This window comes from Lissotriton vulgaris, chromosome 5, assembly GCF_964263255.1.
Source record: "Lissotriton vulgaris chromosome 5, aLisVul1.2, whole genome shotgun sequence".
Taxonomy (NCBI): Eukaryota; Metazoa; Chordata; class Amphibia; order Caudata; family Salamandridae; genus Lissotriton; species Lissotriton vulgaris.
In genome coordinates, this window is record NC_141693.1 from 1,421,918,098 (window position 1) to 1,421,934,090 (window position 15,993).

At 46.9% G+C, this 15,993-nt stretch overlaps 1 protein-coding gene across 1 annotated transcript in view; it reads left to right on the forward strand.

Annotated features, from left to right (window-relative positions):
- Window positions 1-15,993, forward strand: part of LOC147712679 (CMRF35-like molecule 1) — a 213,256-nt gene that overhangs the window by 86,264 nt on the left and 110,999 nt on the right. The window contains exon 3 of the mRNA XM_086923353.1: window positions 11,946-11,967. Within this exon, the coding sequence (XP_086779479.1) occupies window positions 11,946-11,967 (22 nt within the window). The remainder of the gene's footprint in view (window positions 1-11,945; window positions 11,968-15,993) is intronic.

A 15,993-nucleotide genomic window follows, 5' to 3' on the forward strand; every position in this document is an offset into this window, starting at 1 on the left:
ACTGGGAAGGTAGGGGGCCTCGCTAAGAAAACAAATAAGGAGCGGGACGCTGAAAATAATTTCGAATAATAAACTAATAAATACTAGACACTGATTCTATTATTCAGGTGGTCAAACCGCATGAAAGGGAATCAAACCCTGGTCCGCAGGGCCGGAGGCGAGCGCGCAGAGCCTGAGACACACCCACTGACCATCAGAGAGAAATCCTCCGCATACCCGACCCGCGTGCCAGTAGATGGACACTACGAAAAGGTTGCGCGAGGAAAATACATAATACATACATACACGGCACAAAATAGAAACAGGAGCATAATGGCCGAAGAACGGGCAGCATATTATATTCCCCCATGCGCCGGACCTATCGAATGAAACTGCCCAAGAAAATGGCCGCACCGGGCACCCTAACCACCTGCGCAGGACACCTACGAGGAGTGCCCCAACAATGGCCCTCATGGTCCATATACAAATGCTGAAGAGCGCTTTACATAAGATCCAGTTGAGAAGGGGGGACGGAGATCGTAACAGAAGGACTGAACCACCCTGTGGCGAGATCTCCTCACTGCACGCAGTAAGGACACGGCTGCGCAATCGGTATCTTGGACACCCAATAATGCCATTATACCTTATCCTCCACCTTGAGAAGGGGCGGGTACTCCCTATAAAGCAGGCACAATGGTCACCACCAACAAATTGGTCGAATCCCCAATTCGAGTGCGACAACGCTGATGTTCTGCAAGCCCGAGACATGCGTGCGCCGCTCACCGATGAGTCCTCGCTAACGCTGCATCTCTGCCCGCAAGGCTGCGACAAACCCCGCCACCAGCACTAGCCGGGCACCGTAGGCTATACTACAGAACCTGTTAGGAACTGCTGAAATGCCCCATAATTTTAATACAACAACGCTGGTTTGCCCCGTGAAATATAGCAGTTCCCAATGAAATTGCGAGTACCACACATAACCAGTACCGCATAACTGCTGATCAGTGCTGCAGCTGTAAGCCCCATAAAAGACGTGCCTAAACCGTCCCAATAAAAGTGAATCAACCCTAAGAAGTGCTGGTGTGAAAAGATCCCTTCCGTGAAATGCTAATGCCAATACCATCCCGTGAAAACAGCATCCTACAGACCGCTAAAGTAAAACCTCATGGGAGGGCCGAAGAAAAGTTACAAGTACGAGGCTAATAAAATTGCAACGACTCCCCTCCGAAGGGCAGACACTGTCCAGACGGCAAGGCTCCCGCAACCCTGAATGCCCGCGCTCCGAATGACTGGCAAGTCGAGCGCGGGCCCGCACAAGAGACCTCCCATGCCCCCACGATAGTGTCAAAATTGCCCAAACAAAACGAACCCACATGGGCTGGAGTGCTACGCTCCATGCTAACAGCACCCTGCTAACCACCTCATGTGCCACAGGGAAGTTACAATGCAGATGCCTCGCACCCGTGACCGACCTCCCATGGTGCAGGGCCCCGACTGCACCATAAAAAAGGAAAGAACACATCACTCGGTCCCACGTGGCGGAAAGCTTCTTCACGCCCTCCAAGGCCTCTCCGTGAGATCCCGGACCAGCGCCCACGCACAAACGCAGGCCCAGCACACATGCCCCCGAATACCCGCGACCGGGCACTGGAGCAGGGCATAGGCCTCTGAACCCGCGCTGTCCCCTCACCCTCACCCGAAACGGCAAAATCAACAAAACCTTCACCAAACCGACTCACCGCAAGCTAAGCCAAGCCTTGGCCCGCTGGAAACAGCACTCCGACGCAGCGCCTTCTCGCTGGAGGGGAGGGGCGGGCACCGACGCCCCCTCTCCCTCGAATCACTCACCGGCTCAGTCTCTCCGTAGGCTGCGGGGACGCTGGCAGTCTCCTTCCTCGTCCGGAGCTTGGCTCTCCTCCTTACCGGGCCGCGGGCGGGGCTCTCTCACCCTCGAGAGCCTCGCCGAGGACAAGACGCTGGGCTCCTTCTTCCTCTTGGGCAGTACGTGCGGCCGGCGCCCCAGCCGCGATTAGGCCGCCATTTTCCCCGACGTCCTCGAGGACGCTTCTCCCGTTGCCGGGCAACCCTCCGGCCAGGCTAAAGCTTGATAGGCTGGCGAGACAGCCAATGGCAGCGCGGCCCTGCAGACGAGCCCTCCAGGCTCCGGGTCGCGCTGCTGAGGCCGAGGGGAACTTCTTTTTGCCGCAATCCGGGGTAGCCTCCCGGGAATTCACAAATAAAAGCGAGGTGGCACTCGCTTGGGCGGACAAAGCGCTCCTCAGCGCTAGATGCAAAATACAGCGCTCTCAAGCGCTAGAACAAAATCAAGCGCTCCCAAGCGCTAGAGGACCAAAATAGCAGAGGCAGGTGCCGGCAATGCTGGACCAGATTCGGGGGCGTTCCCGGCTTTCGCCTGACGTCGCGTGACGTCGGCAAAAGCCAAAGAATGTCGGGAACGCCCCCGTGTCTGGTCCGGCATTGACGGACAGGCCCCTCGTCCAATGGCAAGGCTCCGTTTACGGAGCCAGCCAATCAAGGACGAGGGCCGACCCAAAGCCACACACACAACTCAAGAGGTTTTTTTGGCACATGCGCAAAGCGCATGGCCAGTCAAAACCTAAAAAAAGGGGATCAAATACTAGACATACACAACAGGTAACATAAAACACACACTCTATATGGGTCAATTCCTATTGGTTACCTCGGGTTTATATAGGATGGAAAAAGTTGTAAATACAAGAAACTGATCGCATACTTGCAATCCAGATGCCAGAGGCGTCATGAGTATTCAGGACGGTGGGGACCCCGTGCTAATTGCACTCTGTAAGGAGAATGGTTGCCTTAGCGATGTGCGGGCACTCACTTGGTACGAGCAGGAGTGGCCTTGCAGAAGCGGAAATGCCGTACTTACATCAGTCGGGATACTACCTCATTCGATCATCCCCTCCGTGGCTCCTTGGTTATTGTGAAGCTGGGAGCTCTCTGTATATATGCTGTACTTAATTGCCTTAATTTTCCCGCCACATGTGTGGTGTACTTGTGTGATGGGAGCGTTCCCCATTGCAGCTCTGATCTAAAGAGATAAAGTCCTGAAGCGGTGGTTGTACCAGGTCCTGTGTATCTTGCAGATGGTGTATAAATATGGGGTCCCAGCCTGCCCTCCCTTGTCTATTTTTGCTAAGTGTCTAATTACCAACATACTTCCCGCAGCCACCGGGATGCGAGCAATTGTTTTGGCAAAACCAACCTGTAGATCGATACTTCTTTTCCCCTTTTTTATTGTCCTTTTTTTTGTTTTTTTTATTATTGTGATTGTCAATATAATTTTTCATAGCCCAGCGCGATTCCCTCTGGAGCCCAAATGTATTCATTCTTATTCATTCTAAATATCCCCGTATTGTGTAAATAATTTCCCATCAAACTCCCACATATATTTATATTTTTTACAATTATAAACTTGGTGTCCGCATGAACCGGTACACCATCTACGTGCACCATCCCAGGTGCGTGTCACTGCGGCACCCTGTGCACATAATACAGACTTTCATTGCTGAGTGCCCAGATCAGAACAGGGCAGCCGCAGTCAGTTAGAGAGTTAGCGGTCCAGTCTCACTGCGAAGTGCCCCCTTTTTATATTTCCAGAATTAAGTTCACGAACGGAGTAATTCTACTCATCTAATATTCTTTTTGTACATTTGTGTTTCTTTTCAGATTGACATTAAGACATTACCTTGTAGCAGTACAATTGACCATAGTATGCATATTTTGCAACATATATTATTTAATTCACATAGTAAATCATTTTACACATAGTAAATCCTGTGTATAGATGGTATTTAACTCTCCATGTGAGTAGGGTAGGGATCTGTGTACCCGTCCTGAAGATGAAGCAGCATGCTTCGAAACATGTTGACACACGCAGAAGGTTTTTTACATTAATCAAACCTCCACCTCACTTTTCTAACAATACCGGCACGGAGGCTTATTAAAATTCCTTTTACTCCTCACATGCTAGGAATTTTTTAACACTCACCCACTATTCACTCCTGACCCTACCACTCACCTTCTATCACACTACACATAGTGGTTACATCAGTGCTCCCGCGTATCCACTGGTTAGTAGTACGCCGCGTTCCATAGAGGGGCGCGAAAACCCCTATGATGAAGCATGACACCAAGGGCACTTTTGGTGTGTGAGGGGTATTTAAAGAACACAATGTGCTTCCAACCCATGTAGGAAACACATCCAACGCAAGGCCATCTATCTTCTTTCGCCAAACTTTTGTGGGTGGATTTAACTTGTTTATTAGTTATAGCTAGGGGAGATCAAATCCACTCCCTGTGTCTGCCCGGACACACTCTCTCTCCACTCCCTCCTTTGGTATTTATGATCTGATACCTATAGCCATATCATAAAAGATAGCAAAGACGATACTCACAGTGGACAAGAAATGGCACGAGGTTTGTCAGCTGTGCCCATGTAGCCTGGTGATCTCACAGGAACACAGAAAGCAATAAAAGCAAGATTGGAGAGGTAAATACGCAGCTAGGAGTGGCAAGTAACTAAAGAGGAATAGTGCTTAACAGGAAAGAAGGAAAATAGAACAAATATTTGCTGGAGTAAAAGCAAATAAATCACACCAGTTAGCTGGATAATAAGGCAGCAGGGATAAGAGGGTAACACACTGGAAATTAGGAAGGAAGAAAGGAAGACAGGGATTGGAATAAGGAAAACGAAGGAAATAGTGAAAGTTCAAGAAACAAGGATGTGCTGCGATAGTCTAGCTCAGTAAAAAAGAAAAATACTCTTCTAAGCCTTGTCAGGGGTAGTAAGTACTATATAAATGAAATTCCAATACAATACAAGGAAAGCCTGCAGAAGAGTGTTAAAAATGTTGCTATAACTGAGGAATCAGGAAACTCTGCAAAAAAAACCAGAAAAAAAACAGATGGTCGCGCCCATGCGAACTGCGTGGTGTCGTTTGCGCATGATTTCCAATGCGTAGACACACCTTGTGTTGCGTTTGATGAGGAAATGCAATGTGAGCGGGCATGCTGGGAAACTCTGCCCATTTGCGGAACTGCGCATAGCACTGGGGAGTTCTGTGACCCCTTTGCACAGTACCGCCTATCACAACTCTACAAACTCTGCTAAGGCCTACAAAAAAGGATTAGAAATAGTTCAAAAAGTTGGAAATCTGGAAACAAAGACTCGGCCAAAAAGGAACACTGCTACAGCTGCACCAAAGAAATCAGAAGCTTAAATGCATTCACTAATGATCACCTGCATCTGGCGTGATCAAGTTAACATCTGCCTGCAGCAGGTGTACTGATTCCTCCACCCTGGCCTGCAAGGGTGGAGATGAAGCAGTGAGCAGGTGATTCTAGGGATTCAAGACTTTGGCTGGAAAAGTATACAGTCTGCACAAAATCCAGGATGGACCTGAATATAAATCCAGAATGTTTTCCAAGAAGCTGTGAATCAATACTCGTATATGTCACAAGTTCAAGGGTTCTAAAAAATATAGTATTTGTAATGCATAGCCTAACATTGATATGAAATTAATGGGAATTTCAGAATATTGCCCAATAAGGTGGAAATCAGTACATGCACTGGAATGACAAGACTTCTGAGTCGTGATATGACATTATGCCTCCTTACTCCACCATAGAACAAGCCGATCGCCTTTTTCTCAATCTTGCAGGTTCTTTTCCATCCCTGCTTTCTTCCTTTCTCATGTTTGTTTTCCATTTTTCACTTCCCCTTTCTTCTTCCTTTTCTGTTTTTCTCTCTCTTTGTCTGGTTCCATGTCTGATGAGGAAAAATAAGTGCTGGTCTCCAAAAATGAGTGCAGGTGGACCCCTCCTGCACCCACTGGCTCAAATTAGGCACTGAGCAAACGGACATAGCAGAAGGTCAGGAGGCTTAGTTACACAGGGAGCAAATCATGGGCTAGATTTATGGAGCATTTTTGAGTTTGTAAACGGCCTGATTCGCAGAATTGGGCCGTTCGGGAATACAAAAAGGCATTTCCCAATGTACAAACCCAAACTGCGATTTCATAACCTGTTACAGAATCGCAATTTGGTTTTGTAAATCAGTATATTTGAAGGGGCTTGTTTAGAGTATCCCTTCTAAACACCGATTTGCATTGGTATACATAAATGTTTTGCTATCAAAATGCAGTAGCAAAACATTCACAATTTAGCCTAATTTGGAAACTGCTGGTAATCCATTTGCACATGGGAAGGGACCCCTTATCCTATAGGAATGGCCGGCAAACTCTTTTTCAAGAGCAGGCAGTGGTCCCAAGGACTAATGCCTATTCTTAAAAAAGCATTTGCAATGCAATAGGTCTCGCATTATTAAAGTTTGAGCTATTGACATTGCTAAATAATCCAACACCAATAGCTCAAACGTTAATAATGCGTGACCTATTGCATTGCAAATGCTTGTTATGAACTTTGTAGGGGGGGGACGGTGGATGAAAGTTTGTAAATAAGGAGGGGGCGCGGGTGCCTAAATCCTCACCTCCAGGACTGGATGTACATAAAAGCCCATCTGTGCGCCTCACAAAGGGCCCATTAGGACTATCTGATTCAAGGGGTGCTGAGGGCGGAGCCCCCCACACAGGATGCGCCCATGGTCACTTATTGTTGCAATAAAATCTTCAGCTCTGCCCGCTCGAGCCGGCGGACCGGGAACTCCCTGTCTGTGTTGTTTGAAGCACGGAGAACTTGGGCCTAGAGTAAGGGGCCATGGCTTGAAGAGAATTGTGTTGTCTCTATGAAGCCCCTCGTCTCAGCCTTCTTGCTTTTTATTAAGGGTAGAAATTATGTGGGTTTTTTTGTGCAGGGAAGACACCCTTAGAGGTGATGGGGAGTCTGTAGGATGAGAAAGACAGTGGCCCAGGAAGTACATGTCATCCGAAACCTGGAGGAGAAAACGGGGTGCACCCCGTCTGCCTTCCAGTGTCCGTTTCATACTTCTTCATGGGGGTGCTGTGCATTTGTTGGTCGGGGACCCTCTGTACCAGCCTGACAGGGGAACCCCAAACAGAGCACGGTGGCAGCTCTCCAGGGCATGGCTATGGGAGACGTCGATAACCGTCCCTTGTAACTTTCTAAGCCGAGGATGTTAGGAAAGCTTCTCGTTTCCGTGGTGCCGATCCTTCACAAATGAACGAAGATCGAAAGATGGAGTGAAACACGTGAAACAGGGGTCCCCACGTCCCACGTGGAACTGAGCTAACCTGTGCCAGAGCGAGGTGGTCGCCTGTTGCGTGCTTCTTATTTTTCATCTCTATTTATCTCTGGCGATTTGAAACAAATCTTACTTAGGTCGTGGCACCTGCCTGCCATCTTTTTGTTGACGCTTGTTTTTTCTTATGTTAACTTCTACTTCGCTTTTATTATTTTTTTTTTCTGTTTTCTTTCCTGGACACGCATTGCTTCTTCACGCGGTCTCCAAGCGCATCTCTTTGCCCCTTGCCCTGATAGTGCAGCGGTGCCATGTGAGGCTGTGCTCAACAGGCGGGGGAGGAAGCAAACCTCGGCCGGAGAACAGCTAGCCTAAAATATAAACCAGGCAGACAACGCGGAATCCTGCCTTCTAGAGAGAATTGAAAGCGCAGTTTTATGTATTCCTTGCTATAAGTAGATGTAAGCAGCCAAGTAAGTGATTCTTTCTAAAGTGTGTGTAGGTGTGGTGGAGAGGGACTTAAACACTAGCTCGATTCTTAGCTTTTATTGTCACCTCCCTTTTCCTTATCTGTTTTTCGGTACTTTTCTTCACTCCAAATCAGCATGCTTGCTACAGTTTGTTATTTACTGATTTTTGTTTTTTATAGATTCGGGTTAAACATTGTTTCCCTGGCCTGTCTCCGGCCGCTCACTTGACTAGCAGACAAGACACATTGTCATGGCACTAGTTCGTGTTTAACTCCATAAATCCGTCCCTGCGTTCTCCAGCGTGCTGCATCCTTGTGGACTCCACCTGCGTCTACGGACTGCAGCCACAGCTTGTTCGAACTTCATCAGTTTGTCCTTCAAGCCAGCCCCAGGGTGATCCTCCTCCCGAAGCCAGATCCGCCTCCAATTCCAGCAGATGAAATCAGTTTTCAAACGTTACTGCCTATAAATGATTTTTTGTCATTTTAACTTCATTTTGGTTACTACAGTCCGCTGCACTAAAAGCGATCACGAAAGCGATCGCTCTTTATAAAAAAAACAAAAAAACACGCCCACGAGTGGTGCGCGAATGCGCGCCACATGTGCTTTCAATTATTCCGCCCGTGTCTGGGCACGATCATTGAAATCACATGAGCTTTGGTGCGCGTAACAGTCACCAATAAGCCGTGGGCGGAGCAATGTGCCCCCGTTTGGACTATGTGTGCTCTGTTGAAACAAAGCACACACTCAAACCCCAATTACAGACCCCAAAACAGAAAACACACAAGCGTGTGTGATTCCAGGGTCCATTTCTGAACCCCGAACAAAAGGACTCTCGCCTGCGCAAGTACTGCTGCGCAGTGCAACGCAGGTCGCGAGAACTAAAAATAAAACTCCAAAGGGTAATTTTTTTATTTTTAAAAGCATCCCGTTTCCCTTAAAGGAAAACGAGATGCGTTCAAAAAACAAAAGGCTGATTTATTACAAGCAATCACAGACTTGGTGGTCTGCGGACTCCAGCAGGCCACCATCCCTGTGATGGCTGCGATTCCGAATGTGTCGCAAATTGTGATCTACCTCATTAATAATCATGCAACCCACTACGCTAATTGAAACTCAATGACTATCATACATTAGGAGTGACGATTTCCTAATTGCGATATTCGAAAAATCGCAATCAGCCCCTAGTCACTTACTATTTTGTGATAATGAAGGAAGGCCATCCTAGAATATTGTTGGGAAAGGGGAAGGTGCGCAATTTTTGATTTAAAGGTGAAATTGTGGCGAGTAAGAGGGGATAGTGTACTAAAGGGAAAATCACTGTGAATGGAAAGCAACAGCTTTTGTGATATAGCAAAATAGAACAGCCAGAAATGGTAATGGCAGGCTGCATTATGTTGCAGTGTACTTTGGTAAAATAAGTAATTAGCTAATAAATGATGTCTTATTGCAAACTGAAATGTGTTTAACTCTGGATTTATTATGAATTTAAATTTCTTCTGATTAATCGCTGCTTACTGAAATACCCGTTAGCCCAAAGAGCTTCTGAGTCACTGAGGGGAACAGTAAAAACAAGATATACCTGGCCGCACACCTAGAACAAGCTTGAACTCCTGGCTTTGCCAATGCTTGCTTTAACTTTGGTGTTCCCCTTCCCCTTGTGGATCCGTATGTCATAGTCAATGTAATGAAATTCAAATTGATTGAACCCTTTCTATTCATCACACCAGGAGATTGCCCCAAAATGTGACTAAGTCCGACAATAGCATTCTTCAGCAGGCTTAACCCACCATTATCATCCAACTCTGTGCACTATTGGCTTAAACTGATCTTCTCTATCTCCTCCATAATGATCCACAGAGACAGGAAGGTCCTGATTTTGAGTTAAGTGATAACACAGACTTCTTTTTTTGAAAGAAATACTAATTTGGTGGAGATGCCATGGGCTGACTGCCTTTGAACATACTACTCAGGGGTGGAGCCTATGCCACTGAGGTCTTTCCTCTAGATTTAGCACTTCTGACATAAATCATAGAACAGTGGAATTTCCTGCTGACAAGGACTTCTAGCACAAGCCGATAGCCTCTAGTTGCTCCCACTGACATTTATTGCAACTAGACGATTGTATTTCCGACACCTTCACATTACTGTCTTCAATCAAACTTTTAATATTAGTTTGGATCTCAAATTATTCATTGTGCCAACATCCCTGCACCCATTCCCTCAGACAATTTCAAATAGTAAACCTTTAACCTTAGCACATAATGCCACAAGGCATTGTAAGTAATATCCGGTTGTTGTGGGTATCTGACTTACAACATTATTGCATTTGCCAACTCTCATACCCTGAGTTCGCCAAGTAGAAAAATTACAAGGGGGAATACTAAAGCAGCAGGAAAAACAAGCCAAGGCAGGGAGGGAGGAAAGGGCAGACATAAAGACATAAAGCTTGCTTGAGGAGAATCAGAGATTAGGCCAGGAGCAGCCATAGAGAGGCAGGCAATAGGCAGGAAAGAAAACACAGGTGTATGGGTTGCAACAGTCAAAGAATCATCTAGTCGAGCACTGGACCAGAGGAAATTTGGACTCTCACCGCTGTCTGAGTCATGAGGAAAAATTAAGCTGGTACCAGGGGCTGGAGCAGAGCACTGACTGTGGATGATCAAGAAAGAGAAACGTAAGTTTTGTATGGTTTGAGGGGCAGCAGCAAAGGGAGAAGCAAATGGAGATTTAGCTCTCTTTGTAATTAAAATTGACCGCAATGGCATTGATGCAGTAGCCGTATCCGCATGGAAACCACAGCTTCTATGCCACTGAGAACATTCAAGAGAGGGGAAAGACCTGTGCAGAGGGGAGTGTAGTTGCTGTGTACCTTCTTCGTATCAATTCCTCTGTTTCTTTGATAATCAACCAACATTGATTAACCAAATCATTACAGATTCATCCTGTCCCTCTGCAGGGACACAGCACTGGGAAACCATGAACCAATGCAGATCAGTAGGTCTCAAAGACCTGAAAATTGAAACGTGAGGCTCTATCACTCCGGATTCGGTTTGTCCATGATAAACACCCAGGGCCTGATTACGATGACGGTTGGACCACAACTAATGGCTTGTCGGTTGCGATCCGACCGCCATCTGCTCCTGCGGTCCGACCAACACATTACAATGTGTGCGTTCGGAGGCAGCTGTCGGGGGGACCATCCATCGCTTTCCGACAGGCTCAAGGAGCCTGTCGGGGCATCAGAAGCAGTTCATAATCCCCTTAAAACAGAGCCTCCACCATCGGGATTATGATGCCGGTTTCCGACTGCCATTCCATGACGGTTCTTCTGACATGGAAAGGCTGTTGAAAAACAACATTGGGAGACCACGAGCAGGGCCCCCTTCCCTACTGGCCATATGGGCCTGGGGGCACCTAAATATACCACCACTGTGTCACGGTGTCTGCCACACGGTGCAGGGATGTTTGAAAACATCAATTTTTCAATGGAAGCTTGTGCTGCGGACCTTTTACGCCCATCGCACAAGCTTCCATTGAAACATTTATATTTCCGTCCGACTTGGGATGTCAGAACCGCCGACCTATGGTCGTGCGGTTCCGTTCCCACAACGGTGTTGGGCGGACGCAAGTCCACCCGACATCGACATCATAATAAGGCCCCAGTGCTTCATTTGAGCCATTGGTTTCTGATGATCAGCAACAGCACTTAATTGTCAACACAGGCACTTAAACAAACAGCACCACAATGTGGCAGACTGCCCTAATTTAGAGATCATCACAACATTTGTTTATTAATTCAATATACATTAAAAATGTCTAAAACATGTGGCACAAACCATTGGTATGGCTATGGGGCCTATAATAGTCTGAATTGTTACACTGCTAGGTGTGTGGTGGTTACGAGTTGTGTTGACAGCGCTGGTAGGAGCAATTAGTGGTGCAAGCAGTGTGATCACCTGAGAGGGCCCTGGGATATATTATTTTACAAATCAAGCACTAACAGTTCTAGCTTTCATATGGATCGGTAACGGAGTAGCTGATTATAACTGGGCAACTGCCACACAGTTCATTAACATTTCCCTCTATGATGGGGGTGAAGTCTGCCAGAAGAATCAGTCATCCGGTACAGTATTTGCAGTGAGGGTGCACTGCGTAAGGTATCGAAACAGATTAATTAGTAGCGTTTGTTCGTTTACATTTTTGCTTCGGGTGCATTTTTAGACTGCGTTTGAAAAATATACTTAAACACGTACGTGTTCATGCAATAAATTGTCTCTTTTTTTATTTTACAGAACAAGCACCCGAGAAGAATATGTAAGTATTTTAATACGATTCAGATTGATTTTGTTTAGTTTTACTGTTACAGTAATTTGTGGGAAAATAGCCTTGTCAATCAAACCTTTAATGAGATCTATAAAAAACATTGGGGCTTATATACCCGCCCATTGCGCCGCCTGTACGTCACTTTTTCCCGTATTAAAAGTGACGCAACGGCTGCTCAAGGGGCTTGAAAATGACCCCCCTTATTATTAACCAATTTAAAATAGTTCATTATGCCCCTCCTATCACAAAGGGTTTGCTGTTTCGGGTGGTAACTTCATTTTATTTATTTATACTATTTACGGGTATTTATAAAGCTCACTGACACTCATAAACAGAGGGGCAGATTTACAAGCTCCTTGCACCACTTTTAACGTGGGTAAAGTGACGCAAAATTGGCGCAAGGGGCTTGCAAATAAGCCCCAGAGTCTCCTGGAGCTATAGGGGAACGCTGGTTCATACTGCAGAAAGAACTCATGCGAAACTGCAAATTATTGAGTAAAAAGGGTTTTTTAAGGAGTTTCTTGACTATGAGGAAGTTTAGTTTGGTTCTGATGGGCAGGTGTTCCGTAATATCTCTCCCTGCAACTTCAAGGAATTCCTCCCTGTGTAGTGAACTTGCAGTGCTTTATGGTGAAGTACATCTTACCTGTGGGTTTAAGTCTTCGGGTAGGATTGTATTTCAGGAATGTGTCAGACAGGAATTTTGGGCTAGTTCTCTACTTTATCGGTCATGCAAGCAGATTTGAGCTGAATTATTTTGCTAATGACGAGCCAGTGCAGTTGTCTGAGAGATTCTGGTTGAATTTTCTCTGGCTGAACAAAATCTTGACAGTGGCTTTATAAAGTGTTTGCAAACGGGCTATGATTCTCTTTGGGAGACCAAGGTGCACGGAGTTGACTTATTCCATTCTGGAGTGAATTTAAGCATGGTTTTCTGTATTCCTGTGAGTGAAGATAGGAAGAGAAAGTCAAAAGTAGAGGTTTCAAATAAAAATAAATGGTTTAGTAACTGTGCAGTATGGTTTTCTAGGGATAACTGGGAGTCAGAGATAATGCTAAGATTTTGAGCTGCGCCAACTGGTTTATGGCTATCGCCCAATGTAAGTCTTGTAAAGCGCACTGCTACCCGCACCGCAGGCCTCGTAGCGCTATAGACCGCTGGGGAACCCGTCCTGGCTTTCCCTGTGAGATAGTCCCTCCTGGGAGTCTCCAAGGTGAAACCAGGCATCCCCGGCGTTTGTGAGGGGCCGTTGTGGAGATGAGGCAAGCTTAATGCCCAGAGTTGCCGAGTGTGATCCCTGATTAGAGTAGGCACCGAGAATTATCGAGTCTGCTGACCCTGGTCCACGACCCTGCCGCGTCGGGAATCGAACCCTGGTCCCAGGCTGTTCTCTGCTCTCGGGTCTGCCGCCTCCAACCAGTGAGCCACACCACTCCACTTCACATGGCCATACTTCAGTACCACTCGTTTTAAGTTTATTGTGGATGAACAGTACTTCTGAGTCTGTGGGGTTCAGATTTCGAAGGAATTCTTGCCATCCAATTTAGAGTAGTCTCAAGGGATAGTGAAAGTGAGAGGGAAAGTCATCAACTTTGTCATCTGCTCTGTTAGATTTGGGGGTCTCTAGTTGGTAAAGGTAGGTACTTGTGACAAAAAGGGACCCTTGCCTCTAGTCAGGGTAAGGGGGTACACTCCTAAAATAACCCCGCTCACCCCCTTGGTAGCTTGGCGCGAGCAGACAGGCTTATCTCAAAGGCAGTGTGTAAAGCATTTGTGAACACATACAGTAATCAAGTGAAAACACTACAGATGGACACCACACAGGTTTTATATCAAAAATAAGTATTGTTTAATAAAGACCTCAAATGACAAAAATCAACAATACTGTACTTAAAGTGGTAGTTTTTGCTTCGTTTTCTTTAGTTCTTAAAATGCGACACGTTGAGTCAATGTACCTTAAGATGCGACACTCAGGGCAACAAAAGTGTTGCAAAGATGGAAATGTGGCAAAATCCGGTGCAAATCAATAAAGACGTCAAGTTCTTCCTGATGCGGCACGCTTCTCTGATGTTGCGAGTAGTCTCCGTTTGATGCGTCAACTGCAGCGGTGACACCCTTGTGCAGAGATGCGACGCCAGCGGCTTTGGCAGCAACACTCTTCTCCCTCGATGCAAGACGCTTCCTCTTGATGCGACAGCTGCAGTGGCGACACCCTTGTTCAGAGATGCGGCAACAGCGGCTCCGGCGGCAGCACGCTTCTCCGTGGATGTTAGGTGCTTTTCTCGATGCGGTGCAATGCGTCAGCTACAGCGGCGACCTCCTTGTTCAGAGATGCGACGACAGCGGCTACGACGGCGACACGCTTCTTCTTCGGTGCGAGACGCTTCTCTTGATGCAGTGCAATGCTTCAGATACAGCGGCTACCCCCTTGTTTAGAGATGCGACGGGAGCCAATACGACAGAGATACGCTTCTTCTTCGGTGCAAGACTCTTCTCTCGATGCGGTGCAATGTGTCAGCTACAGCGGCGACACCCTTGTTCAGAGATGCGAAGGCAGCGGCTGCGATGGTAACACGCTTCTTCCTCATGAATCGCGTTTCCAGCTCCTTGCAACACGCAGTCCCTAAGAAGGCCCAAAACAGCAGCAGGCACTTCCAAAGAACTCTTGGGGAGCTGGGGGTTGAAGTCTGTTGTCCCTGAGACTTCAGCAGGAATCAAGCTCTTTTTTCAAGCTCATGGAGATCCTTCACACATTGAATAAAGTGCACACAAAGTCCTTTCTCCTTTCTTTGGCAGTCAGGCATACACTTCAGGCCAATCCCGAAACAGCACTTCAGCTTAGGGTTAGTCTCTCCTCAGTTTCTTCAGGTTCCCCTCCTCAGCAATGGTTTCTTCTTGTAGTCCAAAACTGATCTAAATTCTTGGGATCAGGGTCCCAATACTTGTACCCTTTGCCTAGTCCTAACCAGTTCTGGAGCACACTATTTACATGACTCCTTCTTTCCTTCACTGTGCAGGACAGAAACATCAGACACCCCACAGGAGGTGGAGCCAGCATTGTGGAGGGAAGGCACAGCCCTGGAGCACTCTGTTGATATGACTCCTTCTCTCCTTTGACAGTGCAGGGCAGAGACATCAGACGCCCCACAGGAGGTGGAGCCAGTATTGTGGAGGGAAGGCACAGCCCTGGAGCACTCTGTTGATATGACTCCTTCTCTCCTTTCACAGTGCAGGGCAGAGACATCAGACGCACCACAGGGGGTGGAGCCGGCATTGTGGAAGGCTGGCACAGCCCTATTCAGGTCCCAGGTGCAACCCCTCCCACTCATCTACATGCAGATAGCTCTATTCAGCCCTGTGCTGACTAACCCTGTCTCCTGGAATCCCCCAGCCCTGTCACTCAACCTCCAGACAAGGAATACACAACCTAGGAGAGGCAGGCTTGGATAGTCAGACAAGAAAATACCTACTTTCTAAAAGTGGTATTTTCAAACACAGAATGTTAAAATCAACTTCACTAAAAGATGTATTTTATCATTCTGAGTGCAGGCATACTAAACTCGAATTTCCACCATGTTCCCTGAGTCAGTTAGGATTATAAAATGTAATAATCTAACTGCCCATTCTGGCCTATGAAGAACAAGTAGCGTTGCAATAGTGAAAAACGAAAAGGGCTGTAATTCAATATTAGGACATGCCACACACACCAAGGCATGTCCCACCTTATACTTACAATGCACCCTGTCCTTGGGTCTACAATAGGGGTGTCTGATATGAAGAAAAGGGAAGGTTTAGGGACTGGCAAGTGGGTGCACTTGCCTAGTCAGCATGGCAGTACCAGACTGCACACAGGCTTTGCAATGGCAGGCCTTAGACACACTTTTACAGGCTGCTTCTGTGGGTGGCACAACCAGTGTTGCAAGCCCACCAACAGCATTTGGTTTACAATCCCTGGCACACACAATGCACTGTACTGGGGTCTGACCAGTAAATCAAGTCAGGCAATCAAGGAGTCA